The following is a 27,446-nucleotide window of genomic DNA, read 5'->3' as shown; positions in this document are numbered from 1 at the left end:
GCTCATTTTGGGGAGTGCAAACCTGCCTTTACCCTTTGCTACTCTGCTGTGCAGAGAAACAAAGTCCCAACTTCAGCACATGTACATGCAGTTGAGAAATCTGGAGAGATGTTTTGAAGCAGATAGAAGGGACCTTGTGAAATCCCATAGCCTGACCCCTTTTCTCAGTGCAGAAAACCCAAACAACTGACTGACATACCCCCACTAAGAAGGGCAGCTAAAAGAAAGCTCTTAAGAAAAATTTTAAATGCATTAAGTTTTTAAAGACAGGATTCAAAGTGAAAATAATCACTTTTCATTTGTTCCTCAGTAAAGATCCTCCCACAACATGTCTGTTTGCTACTCTTTAATGTAAGGCATGCTCAAATCATTGGGAATAAAAAAAAATTTGAAAGCAGTCAGATACCACATTATAAAACACACACACACACACACACACACTTTCCTGATGATTCTGTCCTTTTTTTCTGGCACAGATATTTTCCTCTTTCCCTTCCCTGCTAGAGAAATTGAGGCAAGCTTCTCTATTCATGCCCAAAGGAGTAATTCCAGCCCCACCATCTTCCCAGGAATTACAAGCTCTCCAGGCACAACAGCTGGGGCTCCCCTCTCACTGCAGCGGTGCCTGCACCTCACTGCAGGAGCTGGGCATTCCCAAAGGGGCCCTTCCCATGCATGTTCCCACTGACCCCGGGCAAAATGGTACCCCCTGGACTGAGCCTGGGCCAAATCAGATGCTGCCTGTCAGAAACACCCAGCAGCAGCATGGGTGTGGTGCCAGCCTCCGGGCAGAACCAACAGGAAGGATTTTGGGGTGACAGCCGTGCCACCAGCACAGCTTGCTCTGCTCTGGGTGCCAGATGCAAGCAGAAGACTGGCGAAAAACAGCAAAGCAGCTTTGGCAGCAGCTCCACAGAAAGCATCCAGGAGGCTCAAGCCACCACAGGCAACTTCACATCTTGTCTGAAAGCCATGCACGCAGCATAGCAAGGTACAAATGAATTCTACTAATAACAATCCATTATCTCTGAAGGAAAAAGGTTTACACAAACACCCATTTAGTTATGGATAAATTCTGCTTTCCCTTCATGTCTCCAAACCAAACACAGCCAGTATGCCTTTTAAAAGCCACTTTCAAATTAACAAATTAATGTTAATTCATCGAACAACATAAGCTTGAAACAGAAGTAAACTGATCCAGAACATACTGCAAATAATTGTCCTCATCTTGCTGGGTGAACAAAAGAAGAAAGATCAGTTTTTCTACAGAACACTACAGCATTTCTCAAATTAACATCAGATTATCCACAAAGCAGTGGCTATGTGCTTGTAGAGCCTGTAAAAGTGTGGTTTACCACTAGGACACAAAGCCTCAGTTGCCTAGAAAAGGGGACTGCACTTGAGAAAAAAGCATCACCCAAACTTACTTGAGTATTTTCTACAAAGTCACTGCCAGCTGCACACAAACACCTACATAATTCTTGGCAGTGTTTTACAAAACACGAGGTTGTGTGAGCTGCAGCATCTCATCCCCCCACCCCCATCCTTTTTTCTCTAACAAGAGGGGAAATACTGAAAGAAGCAGAGAGATCACTTCCATCCTACATAGAGGAGAAACTGCAAGACAAATATCAAATCACATCCTAAAATGACTCTTCCTAGAGCCAGTTTTGTTCTCAACAGAAAAAAAGAGAAAGCCCACTTGAAGAGATGAAAGTGAGGCAGGGAGAGTAAGAAGGAGAGCAGACCAAGTAGGCGGCACTGATATGGTCTAGACCACAACCAGGCAGGCAGCAGCCCTGGGAAAATCCCCCTGACTTTACCCTCTTAGCCACTGCTCCAGATGGGATCCTGCTCAGCCAGGCCATGGCACACCGACCACAGTGTGCCTTGCATGGGAGCAACCAGACTGCCTTTGGAAGGATTCCACACTTCTACAGAGCCTGTGAGAGCAGGGCCTGAAAGGAGGTGTCCCTGCTGCCACCCAGGACTAGGTCCCCTGCTTGACAGCAGTGCTGAGCTGCCAGGGGACTCTGTCCATGATAACAAACCTGGGCAGCTGCGATGGAGTCTCTGGAGCTGCTCCATGGAAGCTGCACTAGAAAGTGCCAGATGAAGCAGCAATAATCAGCAGACCTGCATGAACAGAGGTTCCCCGCCAATGAGGAGACAAATACAATAATAAAGACTAGCTTGACCCAAGAGTATTGCAGACACACAGCTGAGCTCTGCAAATCACACAAGTGTGAATTCTGTTCCTTGTGGAGCCCAGCTGCTGCAGCCCCTGGCAGCAGGCACAAGACAGCACTTGGCCAGAGAAAAGCTAGTGCTGCCTGCATCCAGCAGTACCCATCACTCCAACAGCCTACACAATCCCTTCCTTGCCTTGCTGTGAAACAGGTAGACACAGAAAGCCGGCATCAAGGAAGGATGCATCATACGCCCTGTATTTTTCTCTTTGGCTAAGCAGCCACATGGCCTTCTCAGCTGTTAGCTAGGCTTCACAAAGCAGCCTTTCAAAAGAGTGAGCAAACATCATGAGAAATGCTGGAATCATCTCTCCAGGCTGGAGCTCCAGGAAAACATGCAGTGCGGACCTAAACAAAAGCTTTATGGTGCCACAAGAGAGGGAGGAGTGCAGGTTTCCCCCTATCACTGCAATCACCTTGCACAGCTGGGGAGCCTACAGCAAAAGGGACTCTGACCACGGGAAGGTTCCAGCACCACTTCTGACTGCTCCAAAGGCAGAAGATAAAATCAGGTTTGGTTTGGCTCCAGGCTTGCATCATTGCTGACACCGCTTACTTTTCAGATATTTATTACCATCTTGCTGCTTGGACCTTGCTTCACACCTCAGCAATGTGTGCTCTCGCACGCTGCAGCTCCTGCAGCTCCGTGCACAGAGAGAGCTGGGTCTAATTCTGAGTCAGGACCTGCCGCCTCCAGCGGCTCCCCACTGCGGCAGGCTGGAAATTATGTAACAGCTTGCCTCCGGTTTTAAGACTTCAAGATCTCACTGGATTAGATGAGGAAACACGGTCCACTTGCCATTCCTCACCTACCAGCTCTGCCAGTGTGGAGAGCAGACATCAGGCACCAGCTTTGGGCATTTGGCTTTCTGCATTTGCAGCCTATGGGTTCTGGGAGAGGTTACAGTGCCTGGGAAGGGATTAGGTTCTCTCTGCCTTGGGAGGAGACAGTTTGGAGTTAATGTACATAAATGCACTTCCATTTTGGCCCCCAAGGTTAACAAGCCCACACAGAGTGAAAAGGCACTGTTCATCCCTTCCAGAGGTTTTGTTTCAGGCTGTTTGCAGAATCAGGCAGAAAATGCATCAATTTATCAACACTTGCTACTTTTATATTTAAAATCTTTTCTCCGCCAACACGAGGGCCAGGCAGTAGAAAAATGAAAGGAGCTTATCTGAAAAATCACACAGCTGCACCAGAGAAGTCCCAATTTCCAGTACACCCTGTTCCTCCAGCTCCCAGCCTCTTACCTTCCATGGTCATTTCCAGCTATTGCAGTTGAGCTGACCACCAGCAAACCAACCCAGCAGTGGGAGCAACCAGCGCCCTGCTGGGTTAGAGCACAGAGGCAGGGAAAAAGTGCCCCTGTTCAGGAAATTCTCGAATCAGTACATGGGCAAATTCAGCACTGAAAAATCTGGAGCATGAAGCACTGCTTAAGGCAGATCTGCAGTAAATGCAGCAAGTCCCAGCTCTCTGGCATTTACACTCAGGCTTCAGTCCAAGGAGAGGGGTTGTATATACAGTAGGATTGCTAAAGCGGCAGATTTATAAACACAACTTTCCTTCAGAATGAAACATCTGAGTTTGCACTGCAGCCCTTACAGGAATTCTATTTCTCTTTCAAAGACAAAAAAGACTCGTTAACTCTGCTATGATGATGGCTTGGTAGCAGAAAAAGACTGCATAAATTCCAACCATCTCCCAAACATCCCTTTAGCAATTTCAGGAGCTAAAGACTGTTAATTTGCATGAGTGCTGATGAAAAGGACTTGTGAGTAATCAAGTCAAGTTGATCACAAAGGTAGCTTTGTCTCACTATAAAAGCTCTGTTCCATTTTAGTCTTGAATATTCAATGGTTATAAAAAATGTGCATGTGTGAGTGTATAAAATTTACATAATGTAAAATCCCAAACTCTTAAAACAAATGTGATTTTAAAGTTCTCTTAGTGGCTCCAGTTATAAGTGCCATGGCATAAGAAATGGAAAACATTCAAGTCACTTTATCACATCTAAATATTACATGATGCAGTTAGTTGCTCTAATTGCTGCTAGGGTATTTAAAACTGCCTGGCTACACAGAGAGCATATTCTTCAGCGTCCAGTTCAATGCAAGAGGACAGAAAACTTGATTCTTGGGATAGCTTTCAGCGGGCTTTAACAGATGTCAGAGGAAGTTGCTGCCAAAAGATGCACTTCCACTCTGCATCCTGGTGACCCACTCCCAACACCTCCCCCATGTCAGAGGTGATGACCACAACACGTCAAAGGAAGTAGTTGGAAACTTCAGTTTTTTACTTTCAAGGTTATTTTTCAGCCAAATCAGCAGTTTGATTCAACTCTGCTCATCTTGGTGGCAGCAGTACTGCCATAAATCAGCTGGCATCAGCAGTGAAACAGAACCCACAGACAAATGAAATAATGTTGTCAGCCCTTCTTTGGCACATGAATAGTCCTTCCCCACTCCATGGCCCTAGGATTTTTGAGGAAAGACACTCAGGAGGGAGTGGTAACTTTTATCATGGCCATATGCTGCTAGTCTAGAATCAGAAATAAGTCTGCATCTTAGCTCACAGAGGGAAAAATCTCACTTCCAACAATAGCCTTTATCTCACAGTTTGTCTCACAACTTGTCTGCACCAAGAGTTTTACCTCAGGCTAAGTCTGACAGATGCCAAGTTACTCCTTTTGACATGAGCAAAAATGCCCCAGAAATTAATGTGAGCACTGGTGGCTGCCACCCCACTCAGGGTCTGTGAAACATCCTGCCATGCGCCACCAGCAGCTGCCTCTGCAGTAAACAACTTGTGCAAAGAGGGGCTGAGGAAGTGAAACATTACTACCCCTGGGGCAGGAGTTTTCTTCTCACTTGACAGCACAGCAGGGGGATTTTTTTAAGTCATGTAATCTAATAAATCATGTAATCTGATAGGAAACAACACTAGTCTTCTTTTTCCTCTTCTAAGCTGTTAGCACGCACACAGCAGCATCAGTCGCTTCAGAACGTACAGAAATCTTCTCTCTCTTACTCAATGGGAAGAAAACCCTCTTGTTTCCAGTAGCTCCTTTTTTTTCAATCAACTCTACACTGAACAAATTAAAACACTGAAAGCCATCAGTGCCTTCTAAAAATCATCCAGCAGGTTTTCACATGGTTACGTGTGAACCTCTGTCTATCTGGCCAGTATCAATAAAATGCAGCAACTCGTATTCATATTTGTGATTGTTCAAGTCTTCCTCCATCTTTCACATTTTCCTTTTTCTGAAGCTGCATTTATATTTGTGGGACTAAAAGGCAAACAGCACCCAGGTTATTTACTGCTGATAGAAACGTCCTTCTCTTTGCCCCCTCCTGCCTCCAGGCAGTCATCGTTATTGCTCCTCTTTGCCTTTGCTGGCCCCTGTTGCAGAAAACCTACTTTTGAATTCTGTACACTCAAGAAAAGGCATCCCATCTTCTTTTAAAACTTCAAGTGAATTCCTTGTTGATTTTGGCAGGCTACTAGCAGCCTTTCTTAAGTGCAAAGGAAGATTATCCTTAATTCTGCACCCACATCAATAAAAATAATTGCTCCCAGGGCCCACATTTGAAAAGTCCAGTACCTCCATCATCTTTCTCAGCAAAACAAAAACAAAACTTGTAGGCTACACACATGTAAAAAGGGATCCAAATTTTGTTATAGGCTAAAAGGTTGAAGGGAGCAAACTCAAAATAAAACAAGTGAATCATGCAATACCTGAAAGTAATCTGTGATGAAGGATCCAAGTTCACTCTTCAGCAGCCGTCTGCAGACAGAAGGAATGGAGCCATGAAGTAGCAGCCACTGCTGGTCATTTCTTACAGCTGTATCTGCACTTTACCACCAGTCTTACCAAAGATACAGGAACATAGGGCAATGGGTCCTTTCAGCCACAGTTAGATTTCTTTACAGTTACATACGTACTTTACAAAGGCTATTCTTAAATTGCAAAGGAATTAAAGAGTTTCTCTAAAGTCTTCTATTTATAAACCATACACCTAGAACAAGCAAAAAAAGTAATTACCCCCTTGAATGAACAGAAAGCTGGGGAGAAAATTTGGAGTTATTTAGATTGAAATCCATCATTTTTTTCTGCTTTTTTGTTTAAACAAAGATGCCTTTCGTGTCACTGAAGATAGCATGTCTCCCTAATGTTGTACTTCCTTTTTTCTTGGAAGTAGACGGTGAGGGTAAGGAGAGGAGAAATGAAGCAGAAGCTGCAGCCACATTTTAACTACCACATTTCAAACAATAAGAAAACAGGGCATATTTTCCAAGGAAGAAATTCTAGAAATTTAACAAGAGGTGTTTTAAATGCATACATGCAAAAGCCACTCTAAAGAAGTATTTCTGATGAAAACTGTTGACTTTTAATTCTGTCGGCAGTGATAGAAGTTTTAAATTATATTACATATTTGTGTTTCTAAAAAAATATAAAAATCAGGACTGTTTTACAGAGGCAGCATTGAAAAAACAACTTCTGAAGTTCAGTGCATTTGCACTTTAAGCTTTCAGTGATTGAGAATAAATTCTGTAGCAGTAAATTCTGCCTAAAACTTAAAAGTTGCCCAACACCTTGCAATGCCAAACACTGCATTTTTTTCTTCTGTTCTAAGAGTTTTGCTGTTTACCAATGTGAATATAGTCAAGAGTGCTTGAAAATAGCATTCGAATCAGCAACCATCTAGTTCTTAGGCTGGGTATTTACCAACAAACTACACCACTTTACCTCATCTCTGCTCAAAGTTAAATTTGACAGCCTTCCTCTCTAACCATTTTGCAATGCTTCTACATTTATTTGCATGCCAACATGCCTTTACTCTTCCTCTCTCTGAGTGCTTATATTCACGCACCCAAATCAAAGCACATGTCTAGGTCTATGAGATCAGTAAATCAGGTAACTCTTTGGGGGCCCATCTGTCAGAAGCTTTTCCATTGGCTTCAGCTAAACGCAGCAGGCTTTCCACCAGCTGACTGACAAGCCCAGCAGGATTTGGTTTCATGCAGGTAAGACCAGCAACCAGAGGCTTGCACCTTAGAGAAAAATAAAGGGAAGGGTATCTTCCTAAGCCTGGCCAGGTCACCACCTCCCACTTACAGAAATTCCATTTACTGAAGACATTTCTTACATTTCTTCTTGCTGCGACAACTGACTTTCAGAGCAGTAAAAAAAAAATTGCCAGTGAGATAATATCAAATCACAGCAAGATAAAAACTTTGTGGCAACAATCCATAACAAAATATTATCACCTGCTCATTCCTGGTCCTGTCATTACCATCCTCCTTTAAAACTGTCCCACTTCCCTCTGCCAAATGATGAAGCATTGTGCAGAACCTGAGAGCCTCTTACTGCTTTTGCAAACTAGAGCCCAGGAGCCAAGTGGAGAACTACCAGCAAGGCAAGGAAAATGCACCAGCTCAATTTCATGGCATACATGAGCTGTCTGTCTCAGAGGTCTGGCTTTTCTCCAGTGTCAAGCTAGAGATCCACCTTGTGCACAGAGCTCCATCAAGAAGCACAGGTGTGAGGCTGCAGGTGTTCATACAAACACACATGCAGGGACCTGTCCTTTTGCTCCTTACATGGGCATTAATGAGCTACTTGGATGTGAAATGGTCTATTTAAAGAGTGACATTTGGAGATGTAACCAATGCTCAGGGCACCTGAGGAACATTAATCATGTAATTCAAGGTGAGTGCATCCAAGTACAGCCTGGCAGTGCATGTCTGTGGAAAAGGGCATTTCCCTTCCCACCATCAGCACTGCTCTCAAAGCACACAGTCCATAAAGAATTTCCTGTTCTTCACCTGGTTTTTGACAGTCTGTATTCATTTCAGCAACCAGCATGAAGAGAGCATGGTCCAGCCACTGGGGCCAAGCCCAGACCTCACAGCAGTTCTGCCCAGTGAACTGCCTCCCTGGAAGGGTGGGAAGGAGCACCTGCTTGCACTTCAGGGGAAAAGGAGGATGGAGCCACTGCCACGGGCAACAGGCGAGTCCAAAGCCACTCCCCAAGTCTGCTAACAAGCTGGGGCTTTAGGTATTTCCCAAGCCTTATGACATCTGTTTTTATATCACGTCCACAAATACTCATCCCATGGAGAATTAAGACTGCTTCAAGTACTTAAACCTAACTCAAAGACTTCTGACCTGAACACACTAAAATATCATTAAAGTGCAAGATACTGCCCTTGCTCAACTCTCAAAAGGAATTACATTAAACTTTTTGGGTTTGGGACTGGACCAAATTGGACAGAGTCTCCTGCCCTGAGAGCTGCATTTATTTTGAAAGTGGGGAAAAGGGTAGTACATACTTAGCTCAAATTGCCATTTGAATCTTTTGGAGCTCAAAAAAATGCAATAGGAATGAGAGGAGGGCATATAAAAGAAGTAGAGACATGTGTGACAATACTCATGATGAATTAATATAGATGCAGTGGTAAAAAGTGAGGGAGGAACCTACATCCATGAGCCTTGACAATACTCCTCTCAGCAGCACTTGGAACCACGGCAAGTATACACAGTTCTTTATCTACTCTACAGTCCTATCTATTGCTAATCAAACTTTCCAACTAATCATAATGAAACCACAGATAATCATGAAACCTGCTTTTAAAAGAAAATGATACTTTTAACCATCACTAGCATCAGTGACAGAAAATGTTAGCTAGGCTTTCAGTTTTATCTTTACAGTTCATATTTTCAGGTTTTGCTCTGTGATGATCATGTGAAGATTAAGCTTTTAAATGAGATGCTGTGGTTTACTTTAAACACTCCAATATTCTGAGAAGTTTGGTTTCAGAAAAGAGATGCCAATATTATTATGTATCAAACATATCCAAAAGAGGCATAGCTCCTAGGAAGGAACAAAAGACTTACAATCCAAATCAATACACAACGTGTCCTTGTCAAAGCTACATATACACACAAGTTGGAGAAAAATTATCCAAATACCCTGTGCCATTCATGTCAGTCAACAGCAAAAAGAAGTAAGTTAGCTAGAAACCCCAAAGCTGTGCTCAAGTTTGCTTTCATCCCTTCTCCTCCTACCACTATCTTCTAACTGTGGTTCTGAAGACAACAGACCCCAGCAAACACCAAATAAGCAGCAACAAAAATCCATTTTCATGCGCTTCAGTGACCTACCTGATATTTTCATTGAGGGTGTAAAGTTCATTGTTCTGCAAGCCTCCCCCTTTGAACACATTTATCACTGCTGTTTGTACACTGCCAAAAAAAGAAGTGAGACAGGACAACATCCATGAGTAACAGTGTGATTTACCACAGAGCACAACGCGAGCAAGACACCAAAAGCAGCGAGATTACAACCAGCTGAAGTTAACTGCCTTTAAATACTTCCACTGTTTCTCACCTTGAAATTTTTACTCTTAACTAGCTACATCTCCCCTGGGAGACAGAGCAGAAACAACTTCAAGTTCTGCCTAGGGTAAGCAAGGGAAAGTTGTCACAGGGAACTGCTTGTGCCAGATGCCTCTTGAGCACAACTGCTTGGGGGATCTTCACTGTGCGCTGCAGGCTCTGAGGATTTTTGGTAATATCTGCCAAACATCACACTGCGTTATCCAGTGGTCCTACCAGGACCCACCCTCTCTGAAGCATCTGGCAAGACCCTGGCCGTGCTGGAAGATGTTCTGCAGCCAGCAACACCTCAGTCAGATCCGAGTTTAAGCCCTACTAATGCTTGTAAGATGCTTTTGGAGTATCTCCTAATTCTCTCACTAGCACAGAGGAAGTCATAAAGTGAGAGCAGACAAGAAGGTTTAGCAGGTCTAAAGCTTGCCATGGCTAACAAGGGCATGTGTCATTCCCTTAACAGACATTCCCTTCTGGGAATGGGCCAGTTATGGCATCTGCATGCTTCACAGACCTCAGCTCACTATCATGGCACAAAACTGCAATGTTTTTGCCAGGCTACTTTTGTGTGACATTGGTAAACTGAGCTAGGTCAGCAAGCAAGAAGGGTCTGCAGAGAACAGAGCTGGTGCCAGGTGGCAGAAGGGAAGGTGGGAACACCCACTTCTGGTAGCAGCAAACCATTACATCAGATCAAGACCCAGGACATCTCAGTCTTCACCTTTCACGTTGTTTTTCCAGTTGCCACTGCTGCATGACACGCACAGCAGGCAGCACTTAGCTATCAATAGGAAATGCTGGTTGAAGCCACAAGCTTAGTAGTTGTCAGAGGAACTTGACTGTGATAAAAGCTTCATAATATGCAAATACATGCCTTTGTGAATTAATAAACTGGCATTTAATACAGTACTAGGAATGTGTTTTCCTAAATGGTACTTAAAAGATACAATGTCAACAAAAAGCAATTCCGCTTTACCTCAAGACAATATGGCTGAACAACATGGGCAAAACCAACTGAGAACTAGTAGGTCTCAATTTTTCAGCTCCACAGATGCTTTCAATGCCAGCAAAGCCTGGACATGCCAAAAATTCGTGCATGGTTATAAAAAAATGAGCTTAGTCATAAATGGTGCAAAGCAGAAGCATAAGATACACATGACCCTCACCGAGGAGCTGCTGCAGGGCAAGAGCTCGCCCAGGTGGGTGCTGCTCACCTGTTCCAGGCAGAGTTGGAGCTGAGCTGCATGGCCTGCCGGGCTGCCTGGAAGCGAGGCAGGTCACTGAGCACCGGTGAGCTCATGAAGCGAGGCCGGGGCCTCCTGAACGAGCCCATCCTGTGGGGCTGGAGTGCGAGGGACAGAGCTATGGCGAACCCTCCTTTCATAGGGTCAGGTGGGGCAGGGCAGGGCCATCAGAAAGGCTCTTCTCTCGAAGGCTCACGCGCCAGTCTCAGCAATGGCCATGAGTCCTCAAGGCCAAGGCCTCAGTCAGAAGCAGAGATCAGCCCGGCACTAGCAGGCCCCCACCGCGTCGGGCTGTGACATGCGCTGCGGGATGAAGGAACTGAGGCAGTCCTGCAATGTAAAGTGAAAGGGAAAGAGTCAGGCAGAGAAGGGAGGGATGAAAATACCCCATGCCATTAACATTAACAGCAGGTTTGGGAAGACTCTGGAATTCCAGAGTTCTTCAACAGCCCCATTTCCCACCTTGCCCCTTGAACAACAACCCAAAGAGCCAGTCAGAAATGCAAGCATGGTCTCTGACTTCAATTAACAGAGAGGCAAGAACAGAGGTGCCTCAACTCTTCTGCCAGAGGCACTTCACAAATACCTTTAAATACAGTTACCCACTCAGCCTGTACATAAAATAGTAGGAACTGGAGAAAGAGAAAACTATTCCACTAGAGAGGTACAAAAGATGAACAATGGAAAAAAAGATGAATAGACTAACACAGTGCTTTTTTATGAGAAGTGTTGTGCAAGGGAATAAACCCACTTGCTATCAGTTCACTACAAAAAGGATATAATAAGGAGTTTCTTCAAAAGAGTTCTGACATCCAGATATTTTGATCATAAGCAGGGCTTTTATGTTTCTGGTTTTTCTACAGCACGAGAAGTAATCGCTAGGCCAATTACGAAATGACCGTATTTTCCACTCTGATCATCATCTCCATGTAGATGACTACGTAGCCCCAAGTAAACCACAGAAATACAAGAAGTGAACTTGAATAAAAGCCACAAAAAAACTTTGGCAAAACTTCTGTACTTTGAAATCCTCCCACTTTAGATGAATACAAGTAATAGCTGTAGTTGGCAGTTTGGAGAATGAGATGTGGGACATAGGAGAGCAGAGGGGAAAAGAAACAAACAAAAAAGTTGTGTAACTGAACTGTACATGAAAGATGTAAAGCAAAATCTCTTTTCTACTACATCTTCAGCACGAAGTAAAAACAGAGATGGTCAGACAAAAAAATGCACTAATTTCACTGATATTCAGCTCCAGGAAAATGGAAAATTTCCACTGCCCAAACTATTATTTACTCTTACATGTAAGAAAACAGCTTTCTTCCCACCTGGCCACCCCCACTTTATGCTGAGCTCACTTTGTTACCCCAGTTCTGCAGAGCCTTGGCCATTCTGATCAATCACCATGAAGGCTTTGCAAGGCCCTTGCTGTGCCAGGGACACCACATGCCCTGCCAACAAGGAAGCTAATGGAGCAAACACTCCATTTTTTAGGCACTGAAGCACACAGTACTATCATTCTAGGTGTTATTCAAGAAACAAGTACGGTTGTTATACCCTCACAAGCTAAAGACAATTTGCAGAGATCTCTGTGGAACCAAAACATGGCTACAAGTGCAACTTTTTCCTGCCTTTAGACAACTCCTGGCTGTCTCCAGTGATGACAAAGCCCAGACAGTCTTTTGTGACATAAGCTTAGCCTTAACTGGTGTTGCTTGAAAGGACAGCAATCTGTTGGTTCTTTGTCTGCTCTGTTACAGTAAAAATAAAAACAAAGTCATAACTTTTAGACATCAAGACTAAATGTAAACTAGTACAACCACATCAGCAGGATCTTTTGTGTGCATTTTGCAGCAACAGCTCATTTGACATTGCCCACACATTTTCAATCTGCAGCAATTTCTCCATTGACAAGTGTAACCACATCAGAAATCACCAGAGGACAAAGCTGCAGCACCTTGGAGAGCCGAAGCAGGTTCTTTTCAGAGCAGACCGAAGCGTGGCCGCGAGGCAAAGCCCAAGTACAGCGGCTGTTCCTGTTGCAAAACAAGAGCTCGTGCCAATGTTTGTCTACAAGTTCCAAAGCTGACAGCATGAGGAGCTGAATGAGTGACAGCTCACTTCTCCCAGCAGCACTGTAAAACTTCTCACTTAACAATCTTTACACATAGAAACACAAAATGATTTGGGTTGGAAGAGACCTCAGAGACCATCTGGTTCCAACTCCCCTGCCACAGGCAGAGACACCTTTCACTTTCAGAGGTATAAAATGCAATAAAAGCATGATTTCTAGCAGGCTAATTTTAACAGGGCTAGAAACCAGTGGTTAAGATGTGCTAACCCACAAGCCTCATCTTACCACTATTCCAGGTGCCACAAAGGCAAGCAAGTGCCTTTCCCTCCAACAATTAAATAATTTTATAGGATGCGTTTGTATTCATTTGAATTATATTAAGTTGCAAGGGGAAAGCTTAAATTCAGAAATGTAAAACAATATAACAACCTCTGTGCCTTAATACACATAAATTTAACGATGGGTAGGAAATTCTTTGGCCCGTTCTGTGCAAACAGTAAAACACCATGATCAGGAAGGTCTCTTCTGAGCTTGGGCTGTGGATTTACAAGACTGATTTCACACAGCAGAACCACGGCATTACACTGGGCCCCAGTGTATTTCCTGAGCACTACTTACCTAGGGAATCTGCTTAAGCTCATTGAAACATACATGTTGTTTTCCTTAATCTCTGTTAAAAGTCACCAGGTCAGATAAAAACAAGCTCTTGCCTGCAAAGAGCAGATAAGACACCCCTCTTCCTTCCCCAGCCCAGTCTGCAATGTATGTTACTGTCAAGTCAACCTTACTTCAGAATCTCATCAGGAATTTAAAGCAAGATCTTCAGCTTTAGGACTTGATTCAGAGTCTTATTTTTATTTCTTCAGGACTCAAAGACACAAATCTCTCCTATCTTATCTAAACCCAGTAGCTATTAAATGGCAGGCACACCAAACTCTTATCTGAAGGCAGGCTAACCCTAAATGGTATCCAAACATAACTGACCCTCATATTACCAGAATTGGAAATGCCAGTCTGTGAGAAAGACAATTTTCTCCCCATGCCCACAGCCTATTAAAATTGTTTTCAGAGTTCCATAAAGCTCAAAGTAACAGAGTGTTCACTAAAAAACTGACTTTTGTCACTCGTACTCTTGTGCACCTACCTGAAGGTACAACAAAGCACCTGAATCCAAACAAACATTTCCACCACTCCAGATTTTCCTTTCACAGCAACCAGCTTCCCTGGTTTTCCCCAAAGCAAGGAAGCCCTGTAAATAATGCTTCATTTTCATAGGGAGGTTGCAGCAGCAGTTTCTTGGCAATATCTGTGGTGTGCATTCTGCAGTGTGCAATTTTTTGGCTTTTTAGTGGGAGAAATTACCCCTGTGGCAAGAAAGGCATTAACATAGTTACAGGTTAGTAAGAAGCCCTCATGGTATTCAGGCTATTTGAGGTATTGGGAATGAACAGCATTTAGCAAAATCCTGAGCAAGGAACAATCTTGCTTTTCATTTTGCTGTGAAAACTCTCACAGAATTATGCAGAAATGCTCAGAAACAGACACTGTTCTCCTAGAGGCTTTCAGTATAAACTCCTTCACATCTGCAGTTTCTTCTTGCTAGGATTAAAGTGGTTTAGAAGGCTACAAAATAAAACCTAAGTTCTAATAATCACAATCCTATTAGCAACCACAGAACTAGAAAAAACTTTACAGAGAAGCAATTACTTTTCCCCTTTCACACAGAATGATGGGAGACACCAGGATGCAGCACGTTCCAGGCACCATGCAACATTCTCTCCATCAGTTATCAAGGACATTAGGAGTCAGAAACTGAAGTGCAGTGACTGCATAAGACAACACAGACACACCAGATAATCTTTCAGCCCCACGTGCTTCAGCTGCTGGGATAATGCTTTACATGGCATCAGGGGATTTCAAACTGTTTGCCAGCTGATGGATCCTAAACATTCCCCACTCTCCTCATCTTGCTTAGTGACCTTGCACACCTTTTTTGGCAAGACACTTGTCGTAACTAAGTCAGAGAGATAGGTATTGCTCTTCCTTCCCTTTCAGATGTCCTATCCCCCATTATTTGTTTTCCTTATCCTTGATTATCATCTCAAAGTCCAGCTACCAAAACCCTCTAGACCTCTAACAAGGCAGGTATGTCATCTGTGTAAAACTGAGGTCTTCAAGGGAGCTAACTCTGCAGAGATGAAAGTCAATGTTCCCAACTGAGGCAGCACAGCAGGACGATGAGTCAATCTGACAACAATGTAATTTCATCCACTTGCAATTCATCACATCTGAGTAAACACGTTTAGGATTAATCTGAATCTTCAAAGAAAAGAATTGAGCATCGAGACAAATCCTTTTCCAACACACATAGATACAGACATTTATAAAAACATTACAGTCATGAAGCTAGGAAATTTTTATTATCTGTTTTCTGTTTGCCATGAAAAACAAGAGAGAAATCACTATAAAATGATTTCATGAATCGACCTTTCCCTCCCAACAGACCATAATAGATCTGACTGTCTGGAGGAAAAGCAAGATCAGGAACTACCCCTACTTCAATATCTCTCCCTACTAAAGAAAGACTAACCCAAATTAAATATTGGCAACGATTTCTTCAAATTATGAATCTTCATGATAATCTTGGGCCAAACAAACAAAAGGCCCATGGTAACTGAGACTTAACAGAACAGACCTTTTAAAATTCCTTCAATGTCTTCTCTGCAAAACTCAGAGCAACAGCTGCTAACAGAAGTGACATGGCAGAAAAATCTACAACTGTTTTTGCTTCTTAGAAGAAAACTTTCACCAACATTACTTCATGACAAATTCACACCAAAAAGCCACAAATCCAAAAGTAACTTTAAAACAGGAGGGAAAGAAATAGTGGAGAATGAAACAGTGCAATAGACGGTTATCCTAACATAACTGATGTTTTGACATTTAATTATTTTTAGTATTAAAATAGCCCCTTCATGAAGAAAAATACACACTTGCTTACATTTATCTTTTATTTGCTTCATGCAATTGTGACATTGATGACCTATGATCATAAAATACACAAACTGGACACTGCAACATGCATCTGAATATTCTGTAAACATTGAGTGTGGAAGCAGCATAATCTTTAGAAAAATGCCCCACTATACCAAGCCTACAATGCTTAATGAGCAGTCCCATCCTGCCTCAAACACAAAAAGTATGCAGAGAGCTAACAAGATTCTTGTTAGCTGATTCTTCTTCCAGCCCAATAAATCTTTAATGAAGTATGTGATTGGCAAAACCCTTGATTTGAGTTCAACTGACAAGATCTGAAGACACTACTTCTTACAAGAGTCCCTCATTTACCTGTTATGCAGCCACAGAGAAGTGGAAAAGCAGCCCACGACCTGTAACTTGTGGGTTATCATAATTACACACGGCATGAACTTCATTTATATTCCAACACCAACAGTATTTGCCACTGCTAAGTTAACAGCACATTCAGTTCCTCTTATAGCTCCCAATTGCTCAGATTCTTAAAATTAAACAAGGTTTGATCATCATCTCTCCTACTTTTCAGGAGAGAAGATGATCAAATTGAGATTCACTCAATAACTAACAGGGGTTATTTCTAGTCAACAATGATCAGAAGCTATGTCTTAGATACACCTCAGAAGCTATTGAAAACAAGAGTGTCAAAAATTTTGGAGCAGTCTAGGGTCCAATTTCAAGGTACAGTCCTTCCTACATCCTCATCCTTTCATGCCTTTACACCTTTGGCTATCTGACCCATGAAAAGTTTAGTGCTTAATCCATAGCCCATAAAAACAACAGGAATTTAAATATTGATCTTAATATGGTTTGAATCAAGTCCTGAAGCAGCAGGGAAAAGTGGCGACACTTTGTCTTGTGAGCAGCTCCTCACACAAGGAAAAGTGTATCTCCAGGTATGCTCACGCTAGCACCAGGAGCACAGCCCAGGCTAGGAGACATTCCCAGTCCAGGAAGGGAAGTGGAAGAGTGCAAGACCAGCCCTCAGGTCTTTCAGTCTTGTCAATAGGATTGATTCATGTTGCAAACTTTAAAAGACAGCTTCTTACACCCATAAATTAATGGCACTTGTTTCTGAAATCCCCCAAATCATCTCAGAAATTTTCTAAGGGGAAACTAGTGAGGCTACGATGAGGGATCACAGGCCACAGGCAGGCTCAGGGGCCATGCCCCTACTCCTCAGCACAAAGCCAGGATCCAGGTGGCAGCAGGACAATGCTCCACTTCCACTGGGCACAGCCAAATAAAGTGCCCTGGATGCTGTCCCATGGGGGAGATTCCTCAAGCTCTTTGTGCAGGTTGATGCCAGCTGGGAAATGCAGGACTTCAGCCAGCCAAAGCGCATTACCTGCAACCCCACCACACACCTCCTGCCAGCCCCTGGCGGCCCCCAGCCTGGGCACTGCCAGGGGCTGCCAGCGTTGCCTCCTGCCTGCCCCACGTCTGCAGCCTGCTCACCCCTCCCTGCACCATGGGAAAGCCCTGAGGGATCCCAGGGAGGCCCGGCCCCGGGCAGATAGGCCACTCAGGCCTGCAAATCACTCCTTTCATCAAGAGCTCCTGGAGGCATACTAATAAGAGTAAAAATAATTAGCTCAATTTTCTAGCTGAGGAAATAAAAGTTGCTCAGCCAGTGAAGTGACTTAGCCTGGTCTTCAACCTTGCAAGCCAGGATCCTATTCATCAGACAAAAATATCCCTGTAAGCTGCTTTAATGAACCTTTCAAATTATTCGACAGTGTTGGAGAGAAAAAGATGAGTCTGATCTACCTCTCCTTACCTCTCTCTTCCTAAAATGATTGAACACCAAATTCACACTTTTATTTTCCTAGCTTTACCACCACAAAGGCAGCAAGTTGATGTCCCATAAATAGTCCTGAGGTGTTCTACTGGCCTCACATATCTGTAATTAAACTGATAGATTTTAACTATTGAGCTTAAATATGTTATCAAAGTGACATCAGTAAAATAGGGGAAAACAGCCTCAATACAAAGTTCACACTCTGGTATGCAATCATATAATCAACAATTTTACTGCCACAAAACACTGGCTACCCAAAACAAGATCTCACCTTCCTTATCTTCCTAGCACACACCCATCTCCACAACAGAGACAACAGCAACCCTATTTTCCATCCCCATCTTTTGCATTCCCTCTTCCAATTTGACCCACACCATGCCTTTATTCACCATATATCTCAAACAACTTCACAAACAGATCTAACTTGGCTTTGATAACAGAACCATTTATAAAGAAATTCAGTGGTATCCACTCAGTTGTGCTCTGAGTTTCTGAGGTTAAATCAAACCTGAAACTCAAAGTGAAACTCTGCTTAAGAGTATGGGGAAATATATGAGGAGGGGGAAAAAACCTTTGTGTATATCCCACCATGGTCTGAGAACTTTCTCTGTAGTTGAGAGGCTTCTGCAGCCCCCTTGGAGTTTATAGCCAGTAAGACTGCTACTTCACATCTATATACATGTTAGTACAACTACTCATTAAAATTGTAAGAAACCAATAACAACAGAGTTGTTGTTCAATGCCAGTTCAATGTGAACTAAAGAGGTCCGCTCTTAGTAAAGAACACACAGAAAAATAAATATCTTCTGATATAGGAGTAGCAGCTAAGACAAAAAAGTTATTTTGTTTTCTACCATAGATGTTCTGTGTTATTTCAAACAATATTTTTAATTCCTAGGACTCACACCATTCAAAAAATGGAGAAAAATTTTATGACTATTAAAAGGCATGTTTACAAAGCACTCTGGCATGCTTGGGTCACAGTAAGAGAAGAACTCATTAGAATCATTTAATGACCAGAATGAAGGTAGAGAAAAATTTTAATTAGATGCACTAACAGATGATTTAATCTGGTTTAAATAAATTGTATTCCCCTAATAAGCAATTACCACACCAAAACCTAGCTATGAAAGACAAGAAGCAAAATTGTCACATGGGCTGAGAAAAATAAAACTGATTGAGTGGTTTGAGAACGAAAAGATACACTTACCTCTTTGGTATAATGAAAAACCAATCCAATAGGGAGGAGGAATGGATAAGTAGGGAGAAAGACAAGATCCATCACCATTTTCTGGTCAACTGAAAACTTTAGGGCATTTTAGGCATTCCATAAAGTTGCATCTGTAACATCTGAAGCAACCATCCCTTCAAAATGGATCACTGCAGTGCTATCCTAATCCACAGCAGCTAGCACAGATTCTTTTGTGCACCAAATTTATCTGCATCCATCTTTTGAGTTTCACCCACCAACACCCAGCCGATGTTAAATCAGCACTGCTTTGTCTCCAGTTCCACAGCAAGGCTTTACTCAAGCTGGTTTTTTACTACTCTAAAAACCACAGCTGATTTAACAGCAAAGCAGTACTCCAAGGATCTCAGGCCCCCAGTTCAGTAGCTCATGTTGTTCCCAGACCTACCAGTCTTAAACTCACTTGATTAGCAGATGATTTTCAAGAAACACAGCTAAATGGGAACACACATGAAAACAAGGAAGATGAAACAAACACAGTTATTTCCTTCTACTGGGGGTATTCCTGCATCAACAGATGCCCTAGAAAATGCACCCCTACTGGAGAAAAGCAGCCCAAGAATGTGTCACTTGAATGACACAAGTATGAGTAAGCGATCAAACCCTTTCTGTAGTTGGGGCCTTTGGACTGAATTGACAAATACGATTTCAAACCCAGAAACTAATGTAGCATTGCTCTCCTATGAATTTCACCCACGTGCAAAGTGATAACATCCACAAAGAGCCATTCCTTCAGCATGGCCTCTTAAAATATTTTCACGAATCTCAGAGAAACTTTAACCATTTAGACCATTTGACCTTTTAGACCATCCCTTCCTTGGTCAAATATGGTGAAATTCACAAACAAATTCCTAAGGGAATTCACAGGAGAGGAACAGACAAGCCACAGAATGCTTTCTTAAAGGTGGTCACACTCGAGTTGCAGCAAATGGCTCGTTATCCAAGTGGAAAGCAGTGGTCAGTTCTGGGATTGGCACTCTTTACCACCTTTGTCAGTGACAAGGACAGTGGCACTGAGCACATCCTCAGCAAGTTCACTGACAACACCAAGCTGAGTGCTGCAATCAACACACTGGAGGGAAGGGATGCCATCCAGGGGGACCTTGACAGGTTTGAGGGCCTGAACATGAAGTTGAACGAAGCAAAGTGCACAGTTCTGCACCTGGGCCAAAGCAATCCCAGGTGCAAATACAGGCTGGGCCAAAAATGGATTGAGAGCAGCCCTGAGGAGAAGGACTTGGGGGTGCTGGTGAATGAGAAGCTTGACATGACCCAGCAATGCACAGTTACAGCCCAGGAAGAGAACCACATCCTGGGCTGCATCCAAAAGCAGCATGGCCAGCAGGGTAATGGGGGTGATTCCCCCCCTCTGCTCTGCCCTCCTGAGACCCCGCCTGGAGTGCTGCATCCAGCTCCAGAGCCCCCAACAAAAGAAGGATGTGTTTTTCTTTCTGGAAGGAGACCAGAGGAAGGCCATGAAGATGATCAGAGGAGTGGAGTACCATGCCTATACAAACAGGGTGAGAGAGTTGGGAGTGCTCAGCCTTGGGAAGAGACGGCTCCAGGGAAACCTTAGAGCACTCTCCAGTTCTTAAAGAGGGCATTACAAGAGAGCTGGAGAGGAACTGTGTTCAAGGGCATGCAGTGACAGGTGAAGGGGGAATGGCTTTAAAGAAAATAGGAAAGAAACTTTGTACTGTGAGGGTGATGAAACACTGAACAGGTTGCCTAGGAAGCTGGAATTGTTCAAGGCCAGTTGCACAGGGCTCTGAGCAACCTGGTCTAGTGGAAGGTGTCCTTGCCCATGCCTGGGGCTTGGAACTAGATGATCCTTAAGGTCCCTTCTTATCCAAAACATTCTGTGTTTCTACAATAGTATGGAGTCAAAAGCATGGAGTGAGAGAAAAATGTAATTTCAGAAGCAAAAAGGCCATTATCAATCTAAATGCAATTACATGTTTAATTTTCTAGGAATGTTAATCAGAAAGCATGCAAGATATACTTTATCAAAACCAAACAATAAGTCAGCAACCAAAATTTTTTAAGAACTATCTCTACTGCAACTAGAATGACAATCTATTATCTTTGTGCTTTCTTGCACTTCATTCTTATTCCTTTTTGTTTAATTTTTGATTTCACATTCCTGTTGTTATTAAAAACCTGAGTATGCCCCACATTTTTAATCCTGGGACTACAAAACGTGGTACTTAAGTGGCTGCTTATACATCACAGCCCATCCTCAGCCAGCTGTAGTGTAACTGGGGTTTTGCTAAAATCCTCAGTCGATCCTCTGAGCTGCACTTAAACTCATCTTGTGCAGTAAAAACAGGTTGTTATGCCCTACTGAATAGGGCCTGGAACCCAGCACATATTTAGTCAGTGTATTTTTATGCTTGAACTCACATCAGCAGGAACAATGAGTACAAAAGGCCATACATTATGGGCAAAAAAATCCGCAAATACTACAGGCGCCTAAAAAAGTCACATGAAAACTGAATTCACTGAATATGAGCTACAAAAAGGACAAAATTCTAGTACTGATGTGTCTGCTACTTTTAAATCCTTGCTGATACGTGCAAGTCTCGTTCCTCCACTCTCTCCATAAGAACAGAAGCGACACCAAAGAAAAGGTTAACTGTCTCACCTATTCTGTCTCTGGTTGCTGGAAATTTAAGGAATTGAAATTCTTCCAAAAGGGAGTAAGGACTCAGTAAACACTACCTGTGTTCCAGCTGAACTTTGAAAGAGAACGTTGAAAATCTTATCAGAGTTTCAGGTGATATCAGACAACCCATAAGCACACTGCATAAAATTATTACAAAGAATTTTATCTTGAAGGCGGAAGACAAATGCGAAACTATCACCTCAACTGTGCTGTAAAACTGCCAGAAGGAAATACTACTATTAAACTGACATATCAAAAAAGACTCCCAGTAAGGGCTTGAGTGCACTTGTACTTCCCTGCCCACCCTTGTCACTGCCAGCTTGCCAGTGCCATCCATGCAGAACCCAGTGCAACACACCATACCTGACATGACAGATACTTCAGCCAGAGATTAGGACATCTCCCTCATAGACAACCAAGAATAATCCACCTCTGGAAAAGTTTCCTCCTAGCTTCATCAAAATGCACATGTTTTTGACCCAACCCCAAGAACTTTGCTCCCTCAGATGTTGTATTTTAGCAAGAATGCCATTCTTGAATGCCAATGAACTGTACATCAAGAGCATACCTCAGATTACTGCGAAATTTGCATTTACTTGGGATCTGAAGTCTACTTTTTCTTGTGTTTTGGAACACAAGACAATAACCTTTTCATTTTTTAAGTTCAGTACTTTGGTAGCACGCTTAAGTTCGTGAATCTCTTCTATGTTACAGCTAAAAGAAAAGTCTCATGCCTTCTGCAGGAATTTCTTAGCACTCTTCACCCTATGTGACAGGTCAATCAATCACAATGGTCTCTCTTGACTGTAAAAAATACAAATAGCTTGAATAGGAGAAGCTAATCTAAGCAGCAAAAAGAGAATGTAAATGCTTTTACATCACAATTCTCCACTTACCTACATAGACAGACCATTAAGTTTTGGGTTGCTACCACAGATCATGTTCTCAAACCTAACATCCTTGCCATGGCTGTATATCAGCTGACATAATTTACAGATTTTCAACTATAGGTCATGTTTTGTTGTCAAAATGCTAACAGAGTTCTTCACAGAGGTAAGAAGATAGGATTTTACCTGCAGCTAGGGAGTTTTCAGGAAAGTCAGATCATTAGTAGACCACAGTGTCTTGTCTCCTCTGATTTAGAGCTATAATGTCAGGGGCTACTGCACAGTAGGACTGTGTTAAGAGAAAGAAATAGGTAACCTGCATATCAGCTCCTGTGTTTGGTGCACACTGCCTCACCATGAAAAATGATCTATGGGTACATGCATTAAATATGCACACACAGAGAGCACCATGTGCGAGATGCTAACAGGGCTTGCATGCTGACCCAGGTACCGAGGAGCTCTGCAGAACCGAGATCTCTCACACCACAAAACTGCAGCACTGCCTATAAATACGCTCAGCACTTGTTTTGACAAACGAAACATCCCTCTGGTCAAGACAGCTCACTTACATGAACAAATCATCATATGACTGGAAAAGGCAGAAAAAAATAGCTGTGCTTTGGACTATTCTTTTCAGCACAGCCAGCCAGGAGCTGCATTGACTGGGGTCACCGCTGGAATGACGTGTGGCTGTGGCTGATGTCCCATGGAGAAGACGGTGGCAGGGAATGTGTTTGGCAGTGGAAGGCCCTGGAAAGTAGATTATGCCCAGGAAATTGGAAAGCACTGTAAATATTCCTAGGGCAGAGAGGTTCCGAGCGCACATTGGAGAAAGATGGGCGGCATCAGCATGGGAGAGGTACAAGGGAAGAGAGAAAGGGATGGAGCTACGCTTCACTTTGTTAAACAGGTGGCCAGCTACTCTGATGGCTTTTTTGTCTCCTCTACGTGCTAATTCGATTTATTTAGAGAAAGACGGGAGAAGAATCTCTTTCCCTCCGCCCCGGTTTCAGAGTTATTGCATCTCCTGGGGGGAAGGGTTAGACTGAGACATTTGGTTTGGAAATGACTCACTCGGCAGCGCTATGGAGCCGGAGGGTCTATTTTTAATATTTTTAAATGGAGAACTTACCCAGGTCTCACGGCCGCGCTGCGCTCCAGCGGCACGGCGGGGCGCGGGAGCCGCCCCCGGCACACAAACATCCCCTGGCACCGCCGGCCGAGCCCCCGGCCCGGCGGGGCCGCGCCCCGCTCCGCCTGGGCTCACCCGGGCCGGGCTGCCGGGCGGCCGGGCTGCCGCTCCCTGCGCCCGCCGCACGCACGGACGGACGGACACACGGACGCGCTGCCTCCTCGCCGCGATCTGGCGGAATTTGCCACCCACCGGCCAGGATTTTACACTTCCTGGCGGCCCGCCAGCCCTCGCTGCTGCAGCCTGCCCCGGGCTGGCTCCTCCCCGCCGAGACAAGAGCCGACCGGGCCGGGCCGGGCGGAGCGGGGCAGCCGCGCCTGCCTTCCCCGGCTCCCAGCCCGCTCCGCCTGGGGGTACTCCTCCCGTCCCGTCCGAGTCAGGAAGTTTAAATTCTTCTGACCTTAAGCGAAAGAAAGGGAATGGAAAGGATGGAGGAGCTCGGGAGGCCCTTGCCGGGGAAGGGCGGCCGGCCCGAGTCTCGCCGGCTCGGCCGGAGATGCTGGACCTCCGCCGGCTCCTGCACCCTGCCAAAACAACGTGTAGCACGGGGAAAGGGATGTGCCCTTTAAAGTTAGGGTTTATTTCATTTTGATCTCATGGTTCAAGGTTCCTCCGGCAGCCGCAGCGCCGTGCAGCTTGCTCTGTTCTGCCGTCACAGCCTTCAGCAGGTATCAGACAGGAAACTGCTTTAAAAACTCACTTGTAATTCGGGGTCCTTAAAGAGATTAAAAGCCGCAATTAGTTGCATTCAGGGAGCAATCGCATGGAACATGTAAGTCAAATAGTTACTCTGACTTTTGGAGAGCTACTCATTAATTGAAAACACTTGAGGCTTTTAAGTGCTTAAAGGAGACAGACCAAATTGGTGAAATAGTGTGTTTTTCTCGAACTGTTTAAGAGCCTTTTGTGAATTATACACCACACTGGTGAAGCGTGGTAACCTGATGCACTCCTTGTTAAAAGAATTCAAATCATAGCTTTACAACTGAGTTGTATCTGGTCTCGGAATGAAAAAAGCTGATGCTACTCTGACACCAGTATGTTAATCCATTAGTTCATGCTGGGATCCTTTCAACACTTTTGTGTCGATATCCATAGTAACCCTAGATAAGAACAGCTGCCTTTTGTGTTTGTAGGAGAGGTATTCTCATGTCTCTTTTTTTCTATCTCCAGATGTTTAAAACAAAAACTCACGGAGGTACTGTGACCCTTACCTGCTGTCCATTGCTTCTACTAGTTTGGGTTTACTATTATGAACATGAAATCATTACCTAGGGATTGCAGACAAACTTTACTGCAAGCTGTATGAACACATACAAAAACATATTTCCTGTCCCAGACTCATGTGTTGTATGATGAGAGCTGATACCGACCCAGAATATAAAATCAGTCAATCTACTAATAATTGAAAGTGCATCTTGTCATTCATTCTGCACCTGCTTTTCAAGCCAACAGTTACTATTTTTCAGAGACAGCATCGCTCACGTGGATTTGGAGTGATGATTCCAATCTGTGACTCGTTGTATGGCTGGGAAGTGACCATCACTGTGGGTAGGTCGACTGCAAAGCAATGATGTGACTTACTGTACTTGAACTCTTCTCCATGGGACAGCAAAAATCCTAAGGAATTTTCGGGTGAAGAGTCTGGTGACCTGACATATTTGTTCAGGTGGCATGCTCCGTTTTGGAGAAATTCCCATGTTTTCTAAGAAAACCATCATCCCACAAGCTGGCAGATTTTAACTCACATAGTTATCAATCAAGTTTCAGGTGTGGGACAAATTCCTGCATAAGGTTTATGAAGGAAAAGCTGGTTGTCATACCCATGTGGTTCTAGCTTCAGGACTACCACTGAGGGACATCGCTGCCACAACACAGACTTACTGTGACTATCCTGATGTAGGGCTGGACTCTCACTTGTGGGAGAAGAGGAAGGAAAGAGCTGAAAAGACCCCTGCCACTGCACCAGAAGGAAAGGGGAGGTCCTCTCTAATTTCCTCATTAGGAAGAAGTGAGGATTCTATGGAAAGAAACTAGTCTTTGTCTCTGAGAGTGAGGGCCCCTAGTTATGCAGGAGCACGGGCACTGGGAAGAATTTAATATATGGCAAAGGCAGACAAGAAAGACAACTAGAAATATTAGCCCAGCAGAAGAGATAAAAGACTTAGGTGGAATTCATTTAACCTAACTTTAGCTATCTGAGTCTATGCAAAACACACGTAGCTTTCCAAGTTAGATAAGGTAAATCCTGCCCTACAGCTTGCCCAAGTGGAATAAGGTAGCAGTGAAAGGGGTCTGAAAAGACTTGTGTTCAGGTTGACAGATGAGAAAAATTACCTTGGATTGCTCCTTTTCCCCTTTTAGCTGTGGTCTGAGCAAAAAGAGAAGAGCGTGGTTTTCAAAGAAAGCTCCTTGCCTTGCACAGACAAGTGATGATTCACAGGTGTCTGCTCTCTGCCCCAAAGACAATGTGTGGTGCAAATGCACTGCTGCGTGCTTTCTGTGAGAGCAGCGGGCTCTTCTGTGGCCTTGTCCTACAGCATCGTCTCAGAACTGAAAAGCAGGCGAACTGACAACATCAACAACGTTGCCACAGACATTTCTGTAATGAACAGCTATGTAAAAAATAGCTACAGCCCTAATTTTGGTTTTGCCACTCTGCCTTAACACCTCTTGACACATCCTCACTGTAGCACGCTCTATAGTGAGACTGAGCACACACATGTGCTGCTCTCACACAGCCTCTGTTCAATAAGAGCCCAACCACAAGAGTTGTGACTAACAGATGTGACCTTTTATTGGTTTGCTTGTAATGCACTTGATGATGGGATGAACCCACAATGTATTGCCTTTGCTTTGGCTGTGTGATCCAACAGGTCTTCAGCATCATGTGCTTCCCAGAAACGAGTCCTGGGAAAAGACCCACAGTGCAGTCTGTGAGGAGGGCAGTGAGAGGAGTCATCCTTTCTGAGAGCATTACCAGTTCTGGCACCAATTTTCAAATAGCTGAGGGTTGCAGCTAAAACAGGCTAAGAAGTCATCAACCTACATTTAATTTTTATCCTGTCCACAAGCATCTCTTGCCCTTTCCATCAGCAAGGACAGCAGGTATTTACTGCATCTCTCCAATGTGTGGTGGGGAGGAGGGGCCAGCAAAAAAAAAAATTGACTTCAACTAAAGTGGATGATTTTGGCAACAAAGGATTAGGCAATAGCTACATTTGAAGTTGCCTTGCAGATTCTAGCAAGGAGTATAGGGTAGACAAATGGGGATGAGCTGGGAGCAGCAACCTCCTATGACATCTCAGACAGGGAGGACACATCTGGTAATCCTCAGTGACACTGGAAATTATTTAACAAAGCAATTCATCTTTCTCTTGGGACTGTAGTGAGAAAATTTCATGTATCAATGATGCCATGAAGCTTAAACAACTCTTTCAAAGAAAATATTTTTTTTTTCTTTTGGTGCCATTTAATGTTCATTTTTATGATTTCAAGCTTGGGGATGAAAGGGGAAGGGAAGGAAACACCTCTAAGCTGTGGGGTTGGGGGTATGCTTGTCTATTAATTTTACAAGTCAAAGCTCTGGCACAAATTATATTCAGGAAACAAAATGTAGTTCCACAGGGAAACATGCAGCTATACTACTACATCT

General features: G+C 43.7%; 1 protein-coding gene across 1 annotated transcript in view; it reads right to left on the bottom strand.

The window, feature by feature from the left end:
• Positions 1-24,053, bottom strand: part of PRR5L (proline rich 5 like) — a 40,528-nt gene extending 16,475 nt beyond the window's left edge. The window contains exons 1-4 of the mRNA XM_063398329.1: positions 23,732-24,053; positions 10,861-11,220; positions 9,419-9,499; positions 5,989-6,037 (exon numbers count right to left, since the gene is read on the bottom strand). Of these exons, the coding sequence (XP_063254399.1) occupies positions 5,989-6,037; positions 9,419-9,499; positions 10,861-11,030 (300 nt within the window). The 5' untranslated portion in view covers positions 11,031-11,220; positions 23,732-24,053. The remainder of the gene's footprint in view (positions 1-5,988; positions 6,038-9,418; positions 9,500-10,860; positions 11,221-23,731) is intronic.
• Between the last annotated feature and the right edge of the window lie 3,393 nt (positions 24,054-27,446).

This window comes from Prinia subflava, chromosome 5 (genome assembly GCF_021018805.1).
Source record: "Prinia subflava isolate CZ2003 ecotype Zambia chromosome 5, Cam_Psub_1.2, whole genome shotgun sequence".
Taxonomy (NCBI): Eukaryota; Metazoa; Chordata; class Aves; order Passeriformes; family Cisticolidae; genus Prinia; species Prinia subflava.
This window is presented reverse-complemented; position numbering and strand designations above follow the sequence as displayed.